Below are 20,876 nucleotides of genomic sequence, written 5' to 3'. Positions count from 1 at the left end.
TGCACAACAACTCAGTTGGATAAACATTTACTGAGTGACCACTGCCTGTTGTGAGCCAGACACCAACTACTGACTCAGGAAGTCTGACTGCAGATGGAGTTCTCAGCTAGGTATGGGCACTACCAGGTGTGCAGCAAAGCCCCTGGGGCTGGAGAAGTACCAAGGCCACAGATGAACAGTCTCAGAGATCACAGGAAGACTTGACAAAACAATGTGCTAAAAGGTAGGCAGGCAGGCAGAGAGACACGGTGGGACACACACACACATACACAGAAGGAATACACAATCAACATGAGAACAAACTGATTCCAGGTAGTTCCCAGACTCCTTGAGCTTAATCACAAAAGGCTTAAACCTGAAGAATGAAGGACGGAGAGGAAGGGGGAACAATGATCCGGGTGTAAGACTGGGAACTAAATAAAAACAGAGATCTCCACTGTTACAAACTGGCTGCCAAAATGTGCTTAGTGTTTATTTCTATTTTGTAAATCAGGTTTACAAAAGACACCAGTCCACATCCTGTGCAGATCATTCCTCGACCAGACTCCTTAGACTCTTCTCTTAATCAAGCAAAACACTCAACACTTGCTGATTTTATATGCTCAAAATGTTAGTAGCAGTTAAAATCCAATTTTCACCTTGGATTCCTAGAATGTTTTATTTGGTTGGATAAAAATAAATCATTTCTCTCCACTGGGCCTCCAATAAGGTGCAAGGTTTTCATTACATGATTCAGGCTGCTTTATCCCATGGCTTTGTTTTTGCGGGTCCACAGCCAAGAGCAGCACAAGCCATCCAAATCGATGAAATAAATGGCAGCGTAGGTGGTACCACAACACTGTGTGTTCACCTCAAAACTGGGTCTGCACAGTATAAGAATGGGCTACAAGGGATGAAGTCATGATTACAAGACAGAAAGTTTTACATAAGTCCCTTTGCTTATTTAAATATGAAAAGGTATCCCTGTACATTCAGAAGTGCCACCTGCCAAAGAGGGATCTCTTTAGCCCTACTCACATCTCTCACCTAAGAGGTCACAGAACACCACTAGGTCTCATTTGGACCTAGAGGAAAAGAAGGTGGGACAGAAGATCACACCAGGAAGAATGACATGGGATGATGTTCTCTAAGACTGATAAATTCTACTTCTTGGTGAGACATAGTCATGTGGCTATAGACTCACTCTAATTACATTTATATGCTCAGGCTGAGATGATTTTTTACAAGTTAAAAACAAAAATGAAATTTCTCCCATGTGAGTCATCCATCACATTTTCAGAGAAAGTCTGTCTATCATTTCAGGATGTATCCTAGGTATAAACAATCCAGGAGAAATGTGTTAAATTTACAACCCAATACAAGGTTATGTCAAGTCAGAAACAGAAAAACTATCCTGTCCAACAACCAACATGTTCTAACTCCTTAAAAAGCTCACAGAACTTGGGCTTTAGTTAAGGGACACTATACCCCCCTTTCCAGGTTCTAGCCAATGCATGACCCAGTTAGGGCAGGACAAGCAGAACAATGAAGGTTCTAGAAAGCAGGCCCTATGAGAATCAACTGAAAAAAGTAGAGCTAAGAAGACTATGTGGACAAGGTGGCAGCACTGAGATCCATTCACAGGATGAAGCTTGCTGCATGATGAAGGAACTAGCAGGACAAAAGGTGACAAACCTCAGGAGAGAAGACTCAACTCTTTAAGTACAAGATCTTGTCAACAGTTGATGTCCTCGATAATGGAAGCTGCTGACATCTTCACCAGGAGCTGAGCCTAATGGATCACCTCTTGGTGAGGCCCAGGATATTAACAAATGACCTCCATGGTTTCTGCCAGATATAAAATCCTATGGTCAATATGTCCTGGTCGTCTACATTATTCCATTTAGGAAATCCATTACTATACTCTGGAGCCAAATTCACACACCTGTGCTGTTTGTTCTCAGGTCTATAATGGGACTGGGTCTGACAGATGCACCTCCAACCACTTCCTTTTTGCCTTATCTCCTCCTCTCTCATTTCCACATCTCCAGAGGTGCTCGTCCCATCTAAGCCTCCATTTACTAGCTTTATGCAAACAAAACAGAAAGAAAAAACTACCAGAACTACTGGCCTTGAAGCATCAGTGTTATGGCTATGACAGCTGGAAAACTTGAGTGTATGAAAATAATTCATTGACCCTTTCTATCTTCATAACTCTGTTAGCACTGTGCTTCAGAAGGTTAGGCTGTTCAAGAATCATTACAATTAGGGCTGGGGTTGTGGCTCAGTGGTGGAGCACCTGCCTCGCATGTGTGAGGCACTGGGTTCGATCCTCAGCACCACATAAAAATAAATAAAGATATTGTGTCCGTCTACAACTAAAAAATGTATTTTTTTTAAAAAAGAATCTTTACAATTATTCCACAGATATCCATGTTATCACCTTTGTAACACAAAATAATCATCAAGCAATGTTATAAAAACCTAATTTTGAAAACTTTTAATTTAGTTGTCAAACATTTTCAAATTACTGTGAAAAGACTTTTTAAGACCTCGGCCTGATTAAAAATATGTATCTTCACACTTTAGTCTCAATTTTGAGGTAACACGGTAGCACTTTCCTAATTCTCAGAGCTAAGCTGTGGTGACAGCTGTTTTTAGACTTCCTTATGAATTTGTAAGGGGAATGGCAGTTCAAAACTTATCACTTAGTAGTCAGTGCTCACAATTTTTGTCAATTAAAAACTCACCACTGGAGTTGCTTCAGACATGAACAGTAACTTAGAAATGCTGTGATAGATATTGAAGTGTGGTTTTGTCAGGCTTAATTTTCAAGCCTTAAATTGCTGGTACCTACAACACCATCATTCCAGCAGTGTTTGCTGTCCTGTACAGAGTCCTGGAGGAGGAAGATCCAGCAGTATAAGAAAGGAAGAGTGCTGGACTAAAGTCACAAGATCTGGATTGAATTCCCAGCTCTCTCACTGCCAGTGAGATTTCCAGCAGATCATCCTGCCTCCCTGGGCCAATAATGAGACAGTGGGAAAAGAACCTTAACCTCAAAAGGTGTGAGAATGAGGGATACAGGTACAAGCAGGGATGGGACTAGAAAAAGGCAATCAATCTTTCGGAATGCATCCGAGACACTGAGTTGGTAAGCAGAGTGTGGTCTCGATTCCAGGCTTCATTCGCCCTCCCCTGCAAAACCCGTCATCAGCGTTAACATGCCATTCATACGATAGTCTCAGGGGGCATTTGCTAAAGGTGTTCAGAAAAGTAACAAAAAAAAAAAAAGTAACCACTTCATGAAGACTTAGTCCTTTCAAAATGACTTTAAAAATGACAATAATGAAATACCTTTTATAAATCACCTTTGTCATTCATATGTGTGTGTGTATGTGTATATATATATATATATATATATATATAATTTTATTTTCTTATCAGGAGCCATTATATAACAAAGTATAAAATACTTTAAGCTTGAATAAAGAACATTTTCTCAAATCAGAATAAGGCACTGAGCCAAAGGAGCAAATAAACATAACTACAAGTGTTAAAGTAATTCAGCTTTTTAAAACCATTCTTAGAATTGGCACTGAAGAAAATCACAAAATAAAATAGAAGTCTGATTCATTGTCTCTTGCAAGGTAAGCAGGACTGTGTTTAGGCAAGAGTTGGAACAAAGAGTGACTCAAGGGTGCTACTGAGGAGATTCCAGAGAGATGGAGCAGCTCTAGCTAAACACTACACCATATCAACTGAGGGGAGGACTGTGTGTGGGGGGGAGGGGGGTTGGAGACAGAGAAAGGCAAGATGAACGTGAAGGAATAACGAAAGTGGGTGTCAGAAGTCAGAGAATGAGGTAGAGCTAAACCATGGAGAGTTGTCCATATTTGGGATGTGATTGCTAGTTGGGCACTAAAATCATCCACAAGACAGGGGATAGGAAGCTTCATAGTTTCTTTTCCCAACTAAAGTTTTGGATTGCTTCTAACTAAATAACTGTTATTTTTTAAAAGTAAAAATATCAATGAATAAGAGGGAAAAAGATTGTTTTTATATAGCTATACTTTCTATGTTTGATACTTCCCCTTATACATAAAAAAGAATCAATCAGGATAGAGTATATCATTCATAGGTAAAAATTATATTTAAGATAAATATGACCAGAAATAATCAGAGGGCAAGAAAAAAAATAAATTTGGGTTAAAGACCCATTAACTATACTTCTCCTCAAACAGATAGCAGAAGGGAGCTTTTTAAACTTGGCACATATGAACTCTCTCCCCAACAAATCCACCCAGCTGCAGTAAAGAGGCTTCAAGAGAATTCCCAGACATCCACCTGTCTGCCAACACTGGTGCATTATGAAGGAGAAATTGAACTTTCTACGCAATTTCAATCTGTGTGGGCCCAGTGTAAAGTAATGTAAAACTGACCCATAATTGAGTCACTGGCAAATAGTTTTTGCAAAGAGACAAACATGGCTCACAAATCCTCATTTTACCAATTACCACCTACAGGACTGTGGGTAAACCTCTCAACCTCTACTTCCTTCTCTTGAGAGCACTGAGACATACATGTGAGACAGACTCTCCTGGAGAAAGCCATAAGGCCCGCACCACCGGGCTCCCAATCAATATTATACTTCTTTTCCAGGATTCTTCTCTATCATTCTGGATCTATTTAAAAGGAAAAAGCAATCCAATAGTTACTGAAGGTATAACATCACAGATTCAACTTAACAGGGAAGAAATGTATAACATAAATATTTAAATTAGATATAGAAACAGAAGAGAAAGAAGATATTCTTGAGACCTTGAGATGTTTCTCAAAAATGCTGTCTAGTAAAATAACAAATGCTCAGTGAATAAATGATGTGGAAAGTTAATAATTACATGGACCTCATTTTAATAATGCTCAAGAAATACCTGATATCTCTGAATCATGATTCTACCTGTTAAAACCAGTATTCAAGCAGCAGATGAACTCACTTTGGGAACATCAAGGTCCTCCTTATTATAGTGCCATGTGTTAGTTAGTGCCAGAAACTTCCCCTCCCCTCAATAGTCCATGACCTGATCAAAAAGCCCCGCTGACTATGTGACTGTCTAGCCAAGACAGGTCCCAGAGAATATATCTGTCCTTATAGGATTAGATAGTTGTGGTTTCTTGTGAGTCTTCTATCCTGAGCAGAGATGGCCTAAAACACAGGGTAGAATAGGAAAAAAAAAAAAAAAACACTTGACCAGGATCCAGAAAGCTTCAGTTTTGGTCCCTACCAGTCCCAAACTCAATAGAGAACATTAAGCAAAGTAACTTAGCTCTCTAGAAATTAGTCTCCTCATCAAGAAGGTTGTTAAGACAGACTAATAGTTAGTATTCATTTATGTTCCCAAATTCTATGATTCTTCGAAGGCTCCAGGGCTGAGGGCAGCCAGGGAGCAGTGGTGGACATGTTTCCTATGTCAGGGCAACCCTATGAAGCAGCATTCCTTAGACATTTCCTGCCTTCAGGTTGCTACACCAGATACCATGATGCCACATGTTGCTTAGCCTGATCCTTTTATTCTGATCTGGACTAACATGATGAGTGATAATCTTAATGGATTCTATTGACCCTACTTGATGCCAGCCCTTTCCTGTTAACCTGCACACATGAAAAGGCCAATCTTGAGATGGTCAGCATTACTCTAGATACATGTATGACTGCACATATGGTGCGATGCTACATCGTGTACAACCAGAGAAATGAAAACTTGTGCTGCAATTGTGTACAATGAATCAAAATGCATTCTGCTGTCATATATACCTAATTAAAATAATTTTTTTTTAGGAAAAGGCAGATCTACCTATCTGAAAATAAGTATGGATCTTCAATGGGTCTTTTTGAGATTATAATGAATAATGAAAATTATGTTATTATCAATAGGCATGTTCTCAGGAATTATACACGATGGTCAGCGAGATGAAGGTTTTGTAGGTTATAATGCATGCATGCAAAAGTCCCATGATGGCCCATCAATGAGCACTGTACAGGCATGTCTGATAAATTATCCACCCATGCAAGTGCTGCTCTCACCTCCTTTCATATTCAGAAGCTCATTGCTTCCACAACTCAACCCAAAACCTTGAGGTATTCTGGCAAACAAAAGCTACACTCTTAAATATTATGATTCTACTTGAGGAATGTGAGTCCCCTTTTTGGAAATCTTAGACTTCTTTTCATAAGAACCAGAATGAGGTCCTTGAGGGGGAAAGCACTGACTACACATAAGGGGATTGGGCTAATCTAAACTTCTATTGCAGCTTTTCTTTACTCCTATTTTCAGTCTCTTCACTAGAAAAAGTCTCCATTTTGACAACTTTCTGAACAAAATGGCATTCTTCTAGCCCCTTGGATCAACTATGGCTTCAAATTAAACTGGAAAGCCTCCTAAGAACTCTTCAGCGTCCCTAAGAATATGTTTATTTCTATGTGCCAACAAGAAAGAGTTCCAAATCTCCGAATCCTATCACTAATACAACTAGAGCAATATAGTCAACTTGTTCTGCAGGTCCACTGTCATAAAGGAGAATTCTGTATGATGGAGCACTGGCAGAAGAACAGGCATTGTCTCATAAAAAGAAGAGGAAAACGCTTAAATACTTCCAGATTTTCTAAAAGAACTTGTAAAAAAAATTTGCTTTGGCTTGAGCAGAACATTCTTTATAAGCAAAAAAAAAAAAAAAAAAAAGTTAAAGTCCACCCAGCTTTCTTTTATTAGAGTAATTAAAACAATGTTAGGCATTTGGGGTATCTGATACAACCATAATCCTCTATATTTCTGGGTATTGATTTTATAAAGTATCTACTGTGACTAGGGCATTAACTGCTGGAAATGTATCCACATTGATTTCTGACAGGGTATTTGTTTAAAGCCTACTGAAGCCAAACCATGGGCTTCAAGGAATTCCAGGCAACTATTTCAGTTTATGAAACGGTATTTTGTAAGTTACTCTAAGGCAAAAATGGTTTTTAAAGTTAACATACAGAGGGAAAAAAATTCTTAAATGTGGAACTTTATGATTGCGCTTGACATCTTTTCTAAAGAAAAACATCAAATTTCGGCTGCCGGTTTTCTCCACCTCTGCAGTCATTTAAACACTTCAACGGTCAGGTCAGCCTGAGTATGTGATATGTGTGATTTTGCTGTTCCTAAGTTGCAAGAAGAATAATTAAGTATTGTCATGATTCAATTCTGACGATCAAAATTCCCATTAGCCTTGATGGTGAGTAGATCAAACATTTTTGAGTTCCATGGCCAAGGACATGTCTGAAAAGAAAGACTCATGTTGAGACAGGAAATAAAGATGGACAGATAGGCATGTATTATTACTATAGCAACCAGATCACCTCCAAAATGATGAGTACAGACCCTGTTTCCCCCAGGGCTTATTTCTATGACTGCATTGAAAGAAATTTTCTATTAAGCTTCATTGCTTGCCACGTTCCTTTTTGACTGTATAGAAATAATGAAAGGAATTTCAAAATATTTAGGTCCCTTTTTGACTATATAGAGATAATGAAAGGAATTTAAAAATATTTTAGGACTCATAGCACTATATGTGAAATTATAACACGTGTCTCTTATTTAGTTAAGCTTTCAGTTCTTCTGTTTCAACTACACAGAACTCAAAACGAGTAATTACCTGTGGTTTGGTTGCAAGTCGTGTAGAAAAACTGAAAGCCACAAATAAAAGTAACAGGTTCATTTATATCCCTGAGAGCTGGGAACCATGTCTGTCTTGTCCACTGCCCTGACACTGTGGTAAGAACAATCGTGCTCACCGAAGAGCCACTTGTATCCCTGTGTTTCCCCAAGCCTTAATTGTCTTAGCTTGGCTGCTAAACAAAAAACTTTAAGTGAGGTGTTGCAACAACAGACATTTATTTCCTCACAGTTATGGAAGCTGAAAGCCCAAGACCAAGGTATAAATATGGCCAATTCTTGGCTGGTAGGCAGTAGCTATCTGGCTGTGTGCTTTCAGGACCTCACCTTCCTGTGAATGTGCAGGAAGAGAAACAAAGAGGGCAAACACTCTGGTGTCCTTTCCTCTAAAAACACTAATCCTATCATGTCACCCTTACGACTTCATTTAATAATCTCCTTTTAGTCTCTATTTCCCAGTTACACTGGAGGATAAGACTTCAAAATATTGATTTTAGGGACATAGTTCAGTCCACAGCACTAGCAGACAGGGCCATGTGACCTGTTCTGAACAAAAGACTGAGAAAAGGAATGAGTGTCCCTGGAAACACCTCTCTTCCCTTGATGTAGAATTGAGATATCAAGTATTCTGAATATCACAGAAGTAACATGATAAAACTATCCTTAGCCCAAGTCTCTGAACAGGACCCTCTGCCTATCAGCTGTCTAATGCATACAAAATGTAAACTTTTGTTATGTTTACTTGTTTTAGCAGCACAGCCTAGCCTAACCTGACGAATAAGAATCTATTTAAAAATGATTCATCTCTGCCCTGTACTAAGCTCAATTCATAAGTCACACTGCCCATTTGAAAAGCACAACTTGTGGGGAAGAGCAAAGAGATACAAAAACAACAACTTTAAGATAATTAAATTGAAAATATTCTGATTAGACTCTAATGTAATAAGAATTCAGGGAAAAGAGCACAGTGTGAATTGAAGAAGTACCAGAAAGCTTTCTGGAGCAACTGACACTTGAGAGGAGTCTCTGAAATCAGTCTAGCTTTGAGGAACTGAAATATGTATTCACTATATTTTATGTTTTTATAGATTGTTATAGAAACACTCCCTGTTATAAGTATCGGTGTCATCTAAGACTCTAGAAAAGAGGAAAGATGACAAAATCATCACAATTAGAGTAATGCAGGGCTCAAGATTGCTTGGTAATCTTCTATGCTAATCCACTTATTTGAAAAATGAAGAAACTGGGAGCAAGAGATGTGGTGGTGAGTTTGCTCAACTGGAATGAGAGCTATGATGTGGCATATCTATACAAACCAGTCCCAAACTCTCTGAGCTTTGAGTTTCATATAAGTAGATGGGAGACAAGAATACCTACTTTTCCTGCCCCTCATATTGTTTGAAGGTCAAATATGGTCATACATGCAAAATATGGTCTACCATCTATCAATTTTACAAAAATACACTGTTTTACTAAAAGGCTTGCCCCCAAAGCCACAGAATGCTAAGATGGTATTCTTAAATTCACTAAAGCCTGCCCATTCTAAAGCAGTTCTCTGAGAAGCGGTCATCTTGGAGGAATTGCTGTCTTTGTTCAAAATATTTAGAATTCCTCTGTTCAAAGTTTAAACTTCTTTTCAGAATTGAAAATGTGTTTTAATTATCCTCAGCGGTGGCAGATCCTTGCTCACTAGAGTTGACTTGATCATTGGAAGCCTTCAGATTCATTAAAACTAAAGCAAATGAGTGAGCAGAAGACCAGCAAAGACTAATTTTCTTGGCTCTGGAAACAAATCCTTTAAACCAGCCATGTCAAAACTGACTTCACTTAACCTTGATTAACCATCACCAGATTAAATGCAGAGTCTCAGGAAGTGACTTCATCGAAACAGAATATTCAATTTTATATATAAATTATTTCATACATACAAGGAAAGAATCAGAACTGAGGGGGGGGAATGTAAGGATAGGAAAGGAGAGATAGTACTATCATTTGTTGAGCATTCTATTGGGCAAGGTGAGGGGCAGAGAAGAGGGTACAGTTTTGTCATCTCAGCATAGGGCAATACCACTTCTCACTACAACTGTATGGGGCAAATCCAGGAGGATTGGTTTGTTAGTAATCCAGATGATTCCACTTCACTTTAGCAAATGTCAATTCCAAGGGATTGCATATAGCCAAGAAACAACATCAGATCTTAGAAATACCAGCTGTGAATCTTTAAACCTTTGTTTTGTACAAATATACAGAGCCTAAATTGACCTTCGATTCAAGCCATGGTCTCTGAAAATTATATCCAACGTGCTCAGAACTGTTATCTTCAAATATAATGACCATAAAATCTTGCCACTTTCATGCCCCCTGAGCTGGTCCATAATTACCTTTAGTGTCTACTCCCGTGTAAAAACAGAAGTCTAATAATTAATAGGCATAATATTTTAGTGTGTCCTAGAGGTATAAAATATGGAAGTTTGATATTCTATGTCATGATAAAGGCAGGGTCAGGAAAACCAATGAAAAAGCTCAAGCTTGCTCCTCTATTGAACCGGCCAAGGAGAGCAAACACTGGAAGCTAACAGACACTTGAGTTCCCAGAAGACATGTGCCTGGGTGAAGACTGGATGCTAGGCTATGGGAAGGGAAATGCCTGGGTCCCACCCATTCTCTGAAGTATTCTACTCCAGTTCCTAGAATCTATAATTTGATTATCCTAATGTCTCAGCCCCACATTCCTAATCCAAGTACAACTTCTCCCCTTCCCTGGCAGAGGCCCAGTGACATGCAGACATGTCTCCTTTCACATGCAGCCTTTTTCCTCTTTGGATCTTTTCCCTGTCTTTACTGATCCTTCTTGACTCCAGGCAAGAGGGCCCTTGCCCGAAGTCATTCTGGCAGAGGTTGCTGGAACACGACCAGCAAACACTTAAGAGCCCCAGCACCTATTCCTGAGATGTGCACACCCCCTCCAATGATACCCTCCTCTGTTGACACAGGTAAGGTTTGGCAAGGATGGCGACTAGGAACAGCCATGTTAGAGCCACTGGAGACAACCAGACTCGCTAACACTCAATTAAATGTTTCATAGATTATGTCAAAGGAGTGCTTGAGAGGGACACTGAAGAAAAACCCAGATGGCATAGGAAGTGCCTGGTGTTAATGACTTATTCCACCTGAATGAGGCCAAGTCTCAGTAAATGCAATCAGCACACAGAGCTCTCTGCTCCTGGGGAAGGCAGATGTCTGAAGGGACCCTTATCATTGCCCAGAGGCACCTCCAAAAGATGAAGCTACTGCCCTGGCCCTAGTTCATCTCACCTGGGAGGGCCCTGGTGCTAAGGGCACGTAGCCTCAGGTAACAGGAAGAGGGACAGGCCCACAAATTCACCTCTACCATCTGCCAACCCGGCCTGACTGACTCGGTTCTCCTTTCCACATAAGGGATATTGCGTAAGTGAGAGGCCGAGAATCCTTAGTACTATGTTTTATTAGCATTCTTCTTCAGACTTCTCATCTACTTATGTAGTTTATGGACTCGGTTTAGGGAAATAATCAGTGTGAAAAGTGTTGGGATAATTCCAGTTTTTCTGTCAGGATAAAACTAGTTTTTCATTACAATTTTAGATCTCACCCCAGTAATACTCACATCAACAAGAGTTTGTGGAAGGAAATTCAAGAGCAGGCTTCTAAGCACAGCTTAATGTCCCAACTCCTTAAACAAGCATTAAATTCATTTCCTATCACTGAGAAAAGATTTGGAAAGTCTGCAGAGTGTCTCACCCACATCTATATTCATCCATCCATCCATCTATCTACCCATCCATCCATCCATCCATCCATCTTTCCATACATCCATCTCTCTTCTTCCTATCTCCTGGAACTAATAGGCATCACATTGATTTTCCCACTTTCTCTCTGGCTTCCGTGCAATGGAAACCAAGAAATATTTGGTCTTGATTCTAAGTCTTGTGACAGAGGTACTGAGACTTTTTAAAAAGTACTTTTAGTCATATAATTAGGATACTTTCCACTTTGATGAGCTCATGCTTTCCTGTTAATCTCTCAATGATGCCTATTTCTTTAAGCAAAAGCTAAAGTGCATCTATTTGTCTCTTCAGAATGGGGATAGGGGTGGAGGTATCTGTTCCAGTGCCAAAGCCTTCAAGCTTGAGGATGTTATTGAATATATCTGTCAAAAGAAACTTCTTTCTTTTTTTTTTTTTGTCTCCAATGCTTTATTCTGTTTCTACTTTTTTCCTGCCCAAAGAGAACCACTGGAACAACTTCTGGCATATCTAAGATACTTTCAAATAGTTCTTGTGTCACTTTAACCAAACCTTGTCCCCGTGTCTTATTATTTATATGATGAATAATTAAAGGAAAGAAATCATTTGAGGATTTCACATCAAGTACTATTCCTTTCTTTTCTTCCTAATCTAAACAAAGTTTATTTTCTTCTCTAAAATAGATATCAGAGACCTAAATCTTAAGAGTTTATTTCTCATGGTTTTTTGTGTAAACTTTATGAGAGTTTTTCATAGTTACAAACTATGAAAGTGGGTTTTTGTGTGTTATTTGATCATCTTTATCTGTGCTACAGTGCTGTTCAAAATCCATATTCTCTTCTGCTTACATTGATTCTAGGTTTCCTGATATTTCTGTGCTTCCTGGTTAACTCTGGTGTTTATATGTAAAAGTGTCTATTCTCTCAGCATTTGCAATAGGAAGGTCTTGGAGCACTTGAGCCTTTTTTGTCTCCTGTGTATTGCCTGTGTCTAATTATAGGGCATGTTTACATATTCAACAGAACCCATGATTGTGCAACCAGGCAATGGCAGACCCACATGGAAACTGGACCCTGAACTCTATACTGTGACTCTAAATACTTTACATGCAAGGCCTTTTCATACCAACTGGTCACTGTAAAATGTTTGTTTCCAGCAATGAGGCCATTTTTTAAAACATAAAACATGTTTTAAAAAAACAAAAATTCAGATTCTCAAGTAAGTTTCAAACTTAGGTCACTGTTAAGAAAACCAATGTAAAACAATGAACACCCTATATGGTGGAAAAGGTGTAATATTTAATGTTCCTATGATGCTATATGAGAGGTAGTTTCTGAAACTTGGCCTCTTCTCAGAGATGAAAGCTACAAGATAGCCCTGTACGGACTTAGTAATTGTAACCACTGGAGTTGTAATTCTAACCTGATTGTGAACAAACTCTAGCAAATGTTTTCAAATACACATGGAGTACCACAATTTACTTCACCCAGCACAGAAACCTAAGACTGCCACAGTTATGACCTGCCTGTTATTTCAAACTTGACTAATATTCACAAAACCCATTCCTCTTAGCCACTCTATCTGTTCAACTAATTTCTATTCTTTGAATAAAATTAATTTAGTGATGTCTATAGCCAGCCTGGTGCACATAAAAATCAATACTTTACATGACCTTAAAATAAGAAAGTACTTTTTGGACCCTGAAAGACTAAACATCACTTGCTACAATAGTAAAACAGTAGGAATGATATTTTCCCCTTACATCTTGGCACTCTCTGTTAAGAATGAAAAATATAGAAATTTCCAATCCCATTATTCTTGTTCTATTCTCTCCATAATGTTGCCCAAAGAAATAACCTCTGTTGTTGTGAGCTTAACTATCATAAGTAGATCTATTTATTGACACTGAATTTTCTCCATTAATTCTCTATTATTCCACCTCTAAAGCAGCATTGGATGCTCTGACAGATATTCAAGAATACACCATTCTTAACATCCACCAAGGTCGTGGCTGCTCATAGCAAAGATGTAACTGCTCCTCCTCCCTCCAAAATTCTGCTGTATGGATCAGCCCATCAACCATGAGCATTTACCTGTTATCTGAAGGAAGAAAGTTAATTAACAGGATACAATTCATCACAATCTTTTTCTTTACACATGCCTGTAATTGAATCCTGAGACCTGATTTTCACAAATCCTCTACATTCATCTCTTTATTTTCATCTGTACTTCTTATTTTGAGACTTGGTCATTTCACACTTGAACCAAGGCCAATCTCCCTTCCCTGCCCTTTGTGTTCACCAAGCCCACACCCTCCACCCTGCCAGCCCAATCAAGAGTTAAAACTTAAAATTCTTTTCTCAAAATTCACTAAATGTATTAAAGTTACATAAAGCTTTTAAGTCCATCTTTAAAATATATTTTTCTATTTATAAGTCCAAGGAATTTTAATATTTCCCCCTTCTTCTCATAAGAAATTTTCAAATATGCTGAGACGAAGACTAACACAATGGCTCATCTGCATGCAGAACCCTCAAAGTCAACAACCGTAACCTTCTTGCTATATTTGTGTGTGAAATATATTTGAAGGTAAATTATAGACTTTATAGCACATAAACACCCATCTTAAAACTTTTTTCAGGATTCAGCTCTTTAAAATAAGGACATTCTCCTACATAATCCCATGCTAATAACATATCTAATAAAACAATAATTACGAATAACATATAATTAGCCAGTTCATATTAAAATTTCTTCAATTGTTCCCAAAATGTCTTTTAGGACTGATCTTTTTTTAAACTAAAATTTAATTAAGATACATATATTACATGTATCATTGTGTCTCTGTAGTCTCTTTCTTGATGTCATCTCACTTTTGTTTACAGGGTTTGATTTTCTGAAGAAAACAGGCAATAATACTCTGCATGATGTATCTTATTTTTCCACCTGTGTGTGATATACTTAGCTTCTTTCTTTACCCTTGGTATGCCCTATTATGCCCGAGTAAAGTCTTGATTAGATTCAGATTAAAGTCTTGATTAGATTTTTGGCAGGAACACTTCAAGGGCGATTCTGTGAACATCATACTGTACACATCTGTAGCCATTGATGTCAGGCTGCCTCACTATTAATGATCCATAGCTCGATTCCTTCATCAAGGGGGCTTCATGGTATTTTGACCTTGCCATCAAGTTATTTAAAATGTACTGTACCCCAATTTAAGAGGCTTAATAACTGTATGAAACCCTATCAACCCCAAGCTACCTTGCTTCTCTGATCTCTCCCTATACTTCTTCCTTATCCATTTCCTGCAACACTCTCTTTCCTCTGTTTAGCTTTTCTCTGATTATGATGTGTGAATTAGGTCTCTTCAACAATTGTCCATTTTCCTCCACCATCCAAATAAAATCTTATTCCATGAAGCTTCCCTGCAGTTAAATGCATTGGTCACAGTTCTCTTTGGGGTTTCAATCCCAAATTAATGGCCTAAATATTATAATGTGCCACAGAAACAAGGACTTCTGCCGAATTTATTTTGTAGATGACCTCTCGTGTCAATATATAAAAATCGGTGCTTATTGATAACTACTGCATTACAAATCTCAATAAGTGAAATCTAGAACTAATAAAAATGCTTACATGCAGATTTTTTTTTTCTTTGTCATTCATTTAAAATCTACCTATACCTCCTGGCTGTGTCTATGTTTGCAAACCAACCATAGTAAGAAACTACAAATGTTTTCAAGCATCTTTTCAGGGCACATCTAGATACTATTGATTATTTGCCAATAATGCATTTTCTAAATTATTGGGTTATCCTACTTGCACAAATATATTGGGTAATCATGAGCATCTAGCAACATTTTTCATGAACAGGAAGGCAAATGCTGAGAACGTTTTTTGAAAACAGGTGTTATTTTGAAGTTGTGTGATGGTGAGTACACATGAAAAATGAATTAAGAATTGAGATCACTGTCTGGATCATTCAGACCAAAAGTCAGAGAAGTATCCAGATAAGGCAAAATTATTCCACTGAATTTGAATTATTTGGGTAACTCCATCAATTATCCTATTAATTTCCATTGTACAGTCCAGTTTAGACTTTCAAGTATATAATTTGTCTTCATCTTTTCTCACTAGCAGTCATCTGCCTAATTATTACAAAAGAATAACAAGTCTATTATGCCTTATTTTCTTGCTTTTTATCATCTGTATTCCAACTTGGAAACTGGGGAGAAAGGCACTGGGCAAACAGTTTTAAAAGGATCTGCTTTTTCCTTTCTCTATGACCAACCTAAACTGGAATGACTAAACAATACAAATGAACCAAATTCAGCCTCACTCTCCAAGGCTAGTCTGGGGCAAAACTATAAAGTGTGTAAAGTTTATCCTCAGCCTGACAGTTCCTATGAAAACCTGCCCTCAGCACAAAAATCCAGTCTCTACTTCTAAGCTAAATTTAAATTGGTGATTGCTATGGTTTAAATATGAGGTGTCCCCCAAAAGTTCATGTGTGAGGGGCTGGGGTTGTGGCTCAGTGGTAGAGTGCATGCGAGGCACTAGGTTCGATCCTCAGCACCACATAAAAATAAATAGATAAAATAAAGGTATTGTGTCTAACTACAACTAAAAATAATATTTTTTAAAAAAGTTCATGTGGGGGACAATGCAAGAAAGTTCAGAGGTGAAATGATTGGGTTATGAGATGCAAAATCTAATCAGCCTAAATCTAATTAATCCACTGACAGAGATTAACTGAGTGGTAATCTGTAGGCAGATAGGTTGTGGCTAGAGGAGGTGTATCACTGGGGACACACCCTTGGGGTATGTATTTTGTACCTGTTGAGCAGAGCTCTCTCGCGCTCTCTTGTGCGCTCTCGAGCTCGCTCTCGCTCGCGCTCTCTCTCTCTCTCTCTCTCTCTCTCTCCTGGTGGTCCAGTCCTGAGCTGCTTTCCTCCACAATACCCTTCCACCATAATGTTCTGTCTCATCTAGTCCAAGAGCAGTGGAGTTGGCTATCTGTGGATCAGGACCCCTAAAACCATGAGTTTTAAACTATTCCCCCACTATGTTGATCTTGTCAGGTCTATTGGTCACAGCAGTGAAAAAGCTGACTAATAAAGTGATGTGTTGTTCCCCCCTAAAACATTTGAATTTACTGGTATCCTCCAAGGAAATATTTGCGAAGTTCTGTGACAATTGCAAAGTAAGAATCACATTAAGTATCTTGTTTAATCATAAAATCCATAAGCATCATATTTTTGCAGATAAGGAAACTGAGGGCTGGGAATATAGCTCAGTTGGCAGAGTGCTTGTCTCACATGCACAAGGCCCTGGGTTCAATCCCCAACACCACCCCCCCCCAAAAAAAAAGAAAGAAGCTGATTCCCCACCATCATGCTGGGCCTAGGGCCTTAACCAAGGTCTCTTAACTTTCTAAGGATGTTCCTTCCATTCCCATGTGCTTCCCCCATTCAGGTCTACCAACCAATCTTCCCCTCTTCTCTTAGAAGAAAAGTGATAATCCTACATTGACTTAGTACTTGAAAGTGTTTTCCAGGTTTCTAAAGCAGTAACAATTGATTCTGCTATACACACACACACACTCTCTCTCTCTCTCTCCCTCTCTCTCTCTCACTCCCTCTCTCAATGTATACACACACACACACACACACACACACACACACACAATTTTTGCAATATTCAGGAAAGAACAAAAAGAATAATAAATTCACTTCACCTATTCTTTCGTTGAGCTATCTGTTTAAGCCATAACCAAAGGATAGACAAACAACCACAGGACAAAGCTTACATCGTTATCATATCATCCCAAAGTACAGCAACACCAAGTGGTTGGGACAAAGAAACCAAAACTCTCAGGTTGCCTTCGCTATGCACATTCAATGGTGAGTCTTGTTTTTGTCTTGTTTGTGATGGGGTCTGGGGTCATTGCCGGAGCTGACCTTGAATTCCTGGGTTCAAGTGATCCTCCTGCGTCAGCCTCCTATACCTACTAATCTATAAATTTTCAAATGTCTTTGCATAATATATATTCTTTACCCATATCTCATGACTGACATGTTTTGTACATGGATTATCCTAACTGAAAAAATATTAGCAGAAAATTATGGACTTCCAACAACATTTCTGGAAGTTCACTATGTAAAAATATTTGATACATCAGAAATCAGCAAGATTTTTCTGTAAAGGGCCACACGCAGCAGTAAATATTTTAGGTTTTGCAGATCATATGCTCTTGTTAGAAATCCTCAATTCTGCCATCATGCCATGAAAGCTGGCACACACAATACATAAATGAATATGTGGCTGTGTTCCAATAAAACTTTATTTATAAAAACTGGCCATGGGTCATAGTTTATAAACCTCTTCTACAGAAAATAATTTTTACCAAGTCTGGCTTTTTAAGTAGAATGATACCAGGTCTAGAATGCATTACTAAAACAGCCTGGGCAATGGTGCTTACCTGTGACCCAATGGTTTCCTGGAAGCATCGGCCAAGCTGTGTTTTAGCAGCCACAGGATAGACATGCGGAATGACCTGCTGGTGTGAGTATGTGGAATGCACAGTCTGGGTCTTCTGAACGGGAAGCCCTTGGTAAGAGACTTGGGATTGGCCTTGCTGAACTTCTTTTACCTTCTGGCCTGTTGGGCCATCAATTCTTGAAACCTGATGGATCTGGACAGAAGCCTCAGGAGGATGTTTCACATGGATATTAACTATGTTGGGAGGAAATTTCACTAAAACAAATTGGGAGGAAAATTTGTTAGTTAGGAACAATTAGAAGGCAAGTCAGGATTTAAACATGAAAATAAACTTAATACAAACACATATTTGTATGCAAACATATTGAATGTAGAATAAATTATACACATAAAATACATATATTTTTGCTACATAGACATCAAAAGTCTTGAGAAGCAAATGGCATGCTCAAAATGAAAATTAAATCTGAATTTATATATTTAAAAAATAAAACTACAATTGTATAAAGCATTTTCATTTTTCCATTAAAAGTGGAAAGCCAAGTTCACAAAGCACAATTCTCTTACCCTTAAATGATATAATACACACACATATACACACATACACACACATGATACCAAAGTGTGTTATTTTACATCTAGAACAAGATTCATTTTCTTCTCTTTTAAAACAAAATCTCATCTTTGGATGCAAAGACTCAGGTTTTAAAGAATAAAAGCCAGTAACACTTTTCTGACCCCATTTTTAAAATTGTGCATTTAAAAGAATGAATTAGTCATAGAAATTTTAAGCTCCAAGTGACCTAGTTTATCTTCCTTTACAGATGAACAAATCAAAGCCCAGTGAGGTTAAATGACTATTTAGAACTAAAACCAAACACTCTTCAACTATGAAATTCAGCTACTGTGTGATCCAGTAGTTTGTTAATGCTGTCAGGGCCAGAGCACTTCTTTCTACATCCCAGGCCTTTCAAGAACAATGACAATCACATTAATCAGTCCTTGTTGGTAGGAGTCCCTAGAGCAGTATGGACTCCTTGCTATTTTCTTCTTTCCTAGATTCCAATTGTGTATGGCCTAGAAAGTCCTGCAGCTGCATCCCTCATCCCACATCCTAGCTCCACTGCTATTTCTCAGCCACATATCACACACTCCTTTCTGTGTCAATACCCTGTGTCAAGCCCTGGCCATCTGCTGAGACGCGGCTTCTATATGGGTTTGACAGGTTAACAGATTTCTGCAAACGGGCAAAATGAGACTATAAAACTTACCTTTGACTCCTTGCTGGCTAGTCATGGTCAGAGGCAAGGTATGCGTTGAATGGATGACATGGGTCCCCAATGCCTTTCCTGGCTGCTGGGAATGCTGAAAAAGTTTCGGCACACTGGCACCATGGACCGGGATCTGACAAAGCTTTCCTGTGAAATTTGGAGGGCACTGGCATTTGTCCCTTGAGCTACACTGGCCACCATTCATGCACGGAAGATGGCAAATCACTGAAATGGAACAGAGAAAATGTGGAGAGTTAGTTTCTCGATAGTTGAGTAGCAATCAACCAAGAAACCCCCAAAACACACAGCCTAATATGGCCATTTTCTTCCCGTTTACTTTATAAAAATGTAAACTGAGGAGTAAACATTATGCCAAAGAGAGCCTCTATTATTCCTTACCATTTCTTGCCATCTTAAAGTCATTTAACTCTGTAAAACTTTGTGATGATTCTCCCCCAAGAATGGAAAGAAGAATCCACAGGAAAAGAACATAAGGAAGCCACACAGACTCACTGTCTATCACAGTGACATTTTAAGTACCCTGGCAATCTGTAATTACTTTGTTTCCCTATTTAATCACTACTTTGTTGTCTTCCTAGATTATAAACTCCTTGAGAAGAGTTCTGCCTTGGTAATCTTTATGTTCTCAGTATCTAGAACAATGCCCAACATTATGTGGATATGAAATAAATATTTGCTCAGAGAATGGATAAAGGAAAAAATAAGAGTGATAAAAATAATATCTGTGGGAATTTCACTCTGTGTAAGACACTGAACTCAGTGCTACCAGTAACAAAAACCATGACACCCTCAAACACACTTCCTGGGAATTTTCAATCTCATTTGGAGTAACATGACCCAGGTGACACCTCAAGTAGCAGAGGGATTAGTAGTTTGGAGTTAACTTATTTGGAATATCAAAATATAAGAGAACACATTAGGTGATGAATTTTAGGAAGAGTTTTAAACTCTGGTTAAACTAATTTAACGGTCAACCTCATCATCACTAATTAAAAAATAGTCCCTCGACTCTTCTAGCTTTTACCGTCTCTAAATCCTCTCGTCTGTGACCACACTTTCCAGAACTGTCTGTTCGCTTCTCAATGCACTGCAATCTATATTGGAACAGAATAAGTCTTCTCTTTACCCACCCTCTGCTACGCAGAAACTAAGGTCCCTAACGGTCTCCATGTTGCTAAACCCAATGGGCAGATTTCCATTTCCACTGGTTTCCACCACGTCTCATTTGTCTATTTTGCTCTTTCCTCCTTGAGTATTTTATCTTAATATTCTTTGCAGACTGCTTTCTTGACTTCTTTAAATGTTTTATGGCTTGGTCTTGAAATCTTCATAGCTAACTCTACCGGCTCTACTATGATTTCATCCTGTCATATGCTGAAGTCACTCAAATTTATATTTCCTGGCCAAAGATTTCTGCTGAGCTTCAAACTGTCTACTACTGTATATTTCCATGCAGACATTCCACAAGTACCTCAAACTCAAAATGTCTAAATTTTGAATTCACTGTCTTCTTTGAAATACCTTTACCCAGAGTGGTGCTTACCCAAACCTGAGAATCCCCTCCTTCGCTTCACCTGTTTAAACATCCAGTCCTGGAATTCCTC

At 38.5% G+C, this 20,876-nt stretch overlaps 1 protein-coding gene across 5 annotated transcripts in view; it reads right to left on the bottom strand.

Annotated features, from left to right (window-relative positions):
* Window positions 1-20,876, bottom strand: part of Ltbp1 (latent transforming growth factor beta binding protein 1) — a 389,989-nt gene that overhangs the window by 158,437 nt on the left and 210,676 nt on the right. For all 5 annotated transcript variants that reach the window (XM_026395397.2, XM_077791690.1, XM_026395561.2 and 2 more), the window contains 2 exons: window positions 19,252-19,476; window positions 17,961-18,235 (listed from right to left, as the gene is read on the bottom strand). In XM_026395397.2, the coding sequence (XP_026251182.2) occupies window positions 17,961-18,235; window positions 19,252-19,476 (500 nt within the window). The remainder of the gene's footprint in view (window positions 1-17,960; window positions 18,236-19,251; window positions 19,477-20,876) is intronic.

Source organism: Urocitellus parryii, chromosome 12 (assembly GCF_045843805.1).
Source record: "Urocitellus parryii isolate mUroPar1 chromosome 12, mUroPar1.hap1, whole genome shotgun sequence".
In the NCBI taxonomy this organism is placed as follows: Eukaryota; Metazoa; Chordata; class Mammalia; order Rodentia; family Sciuridae; genus Urocitellus; species Urocitellus parryii.
This window is presented reverse-complemented; position numbering and strand designations above follow the sequence as displayed.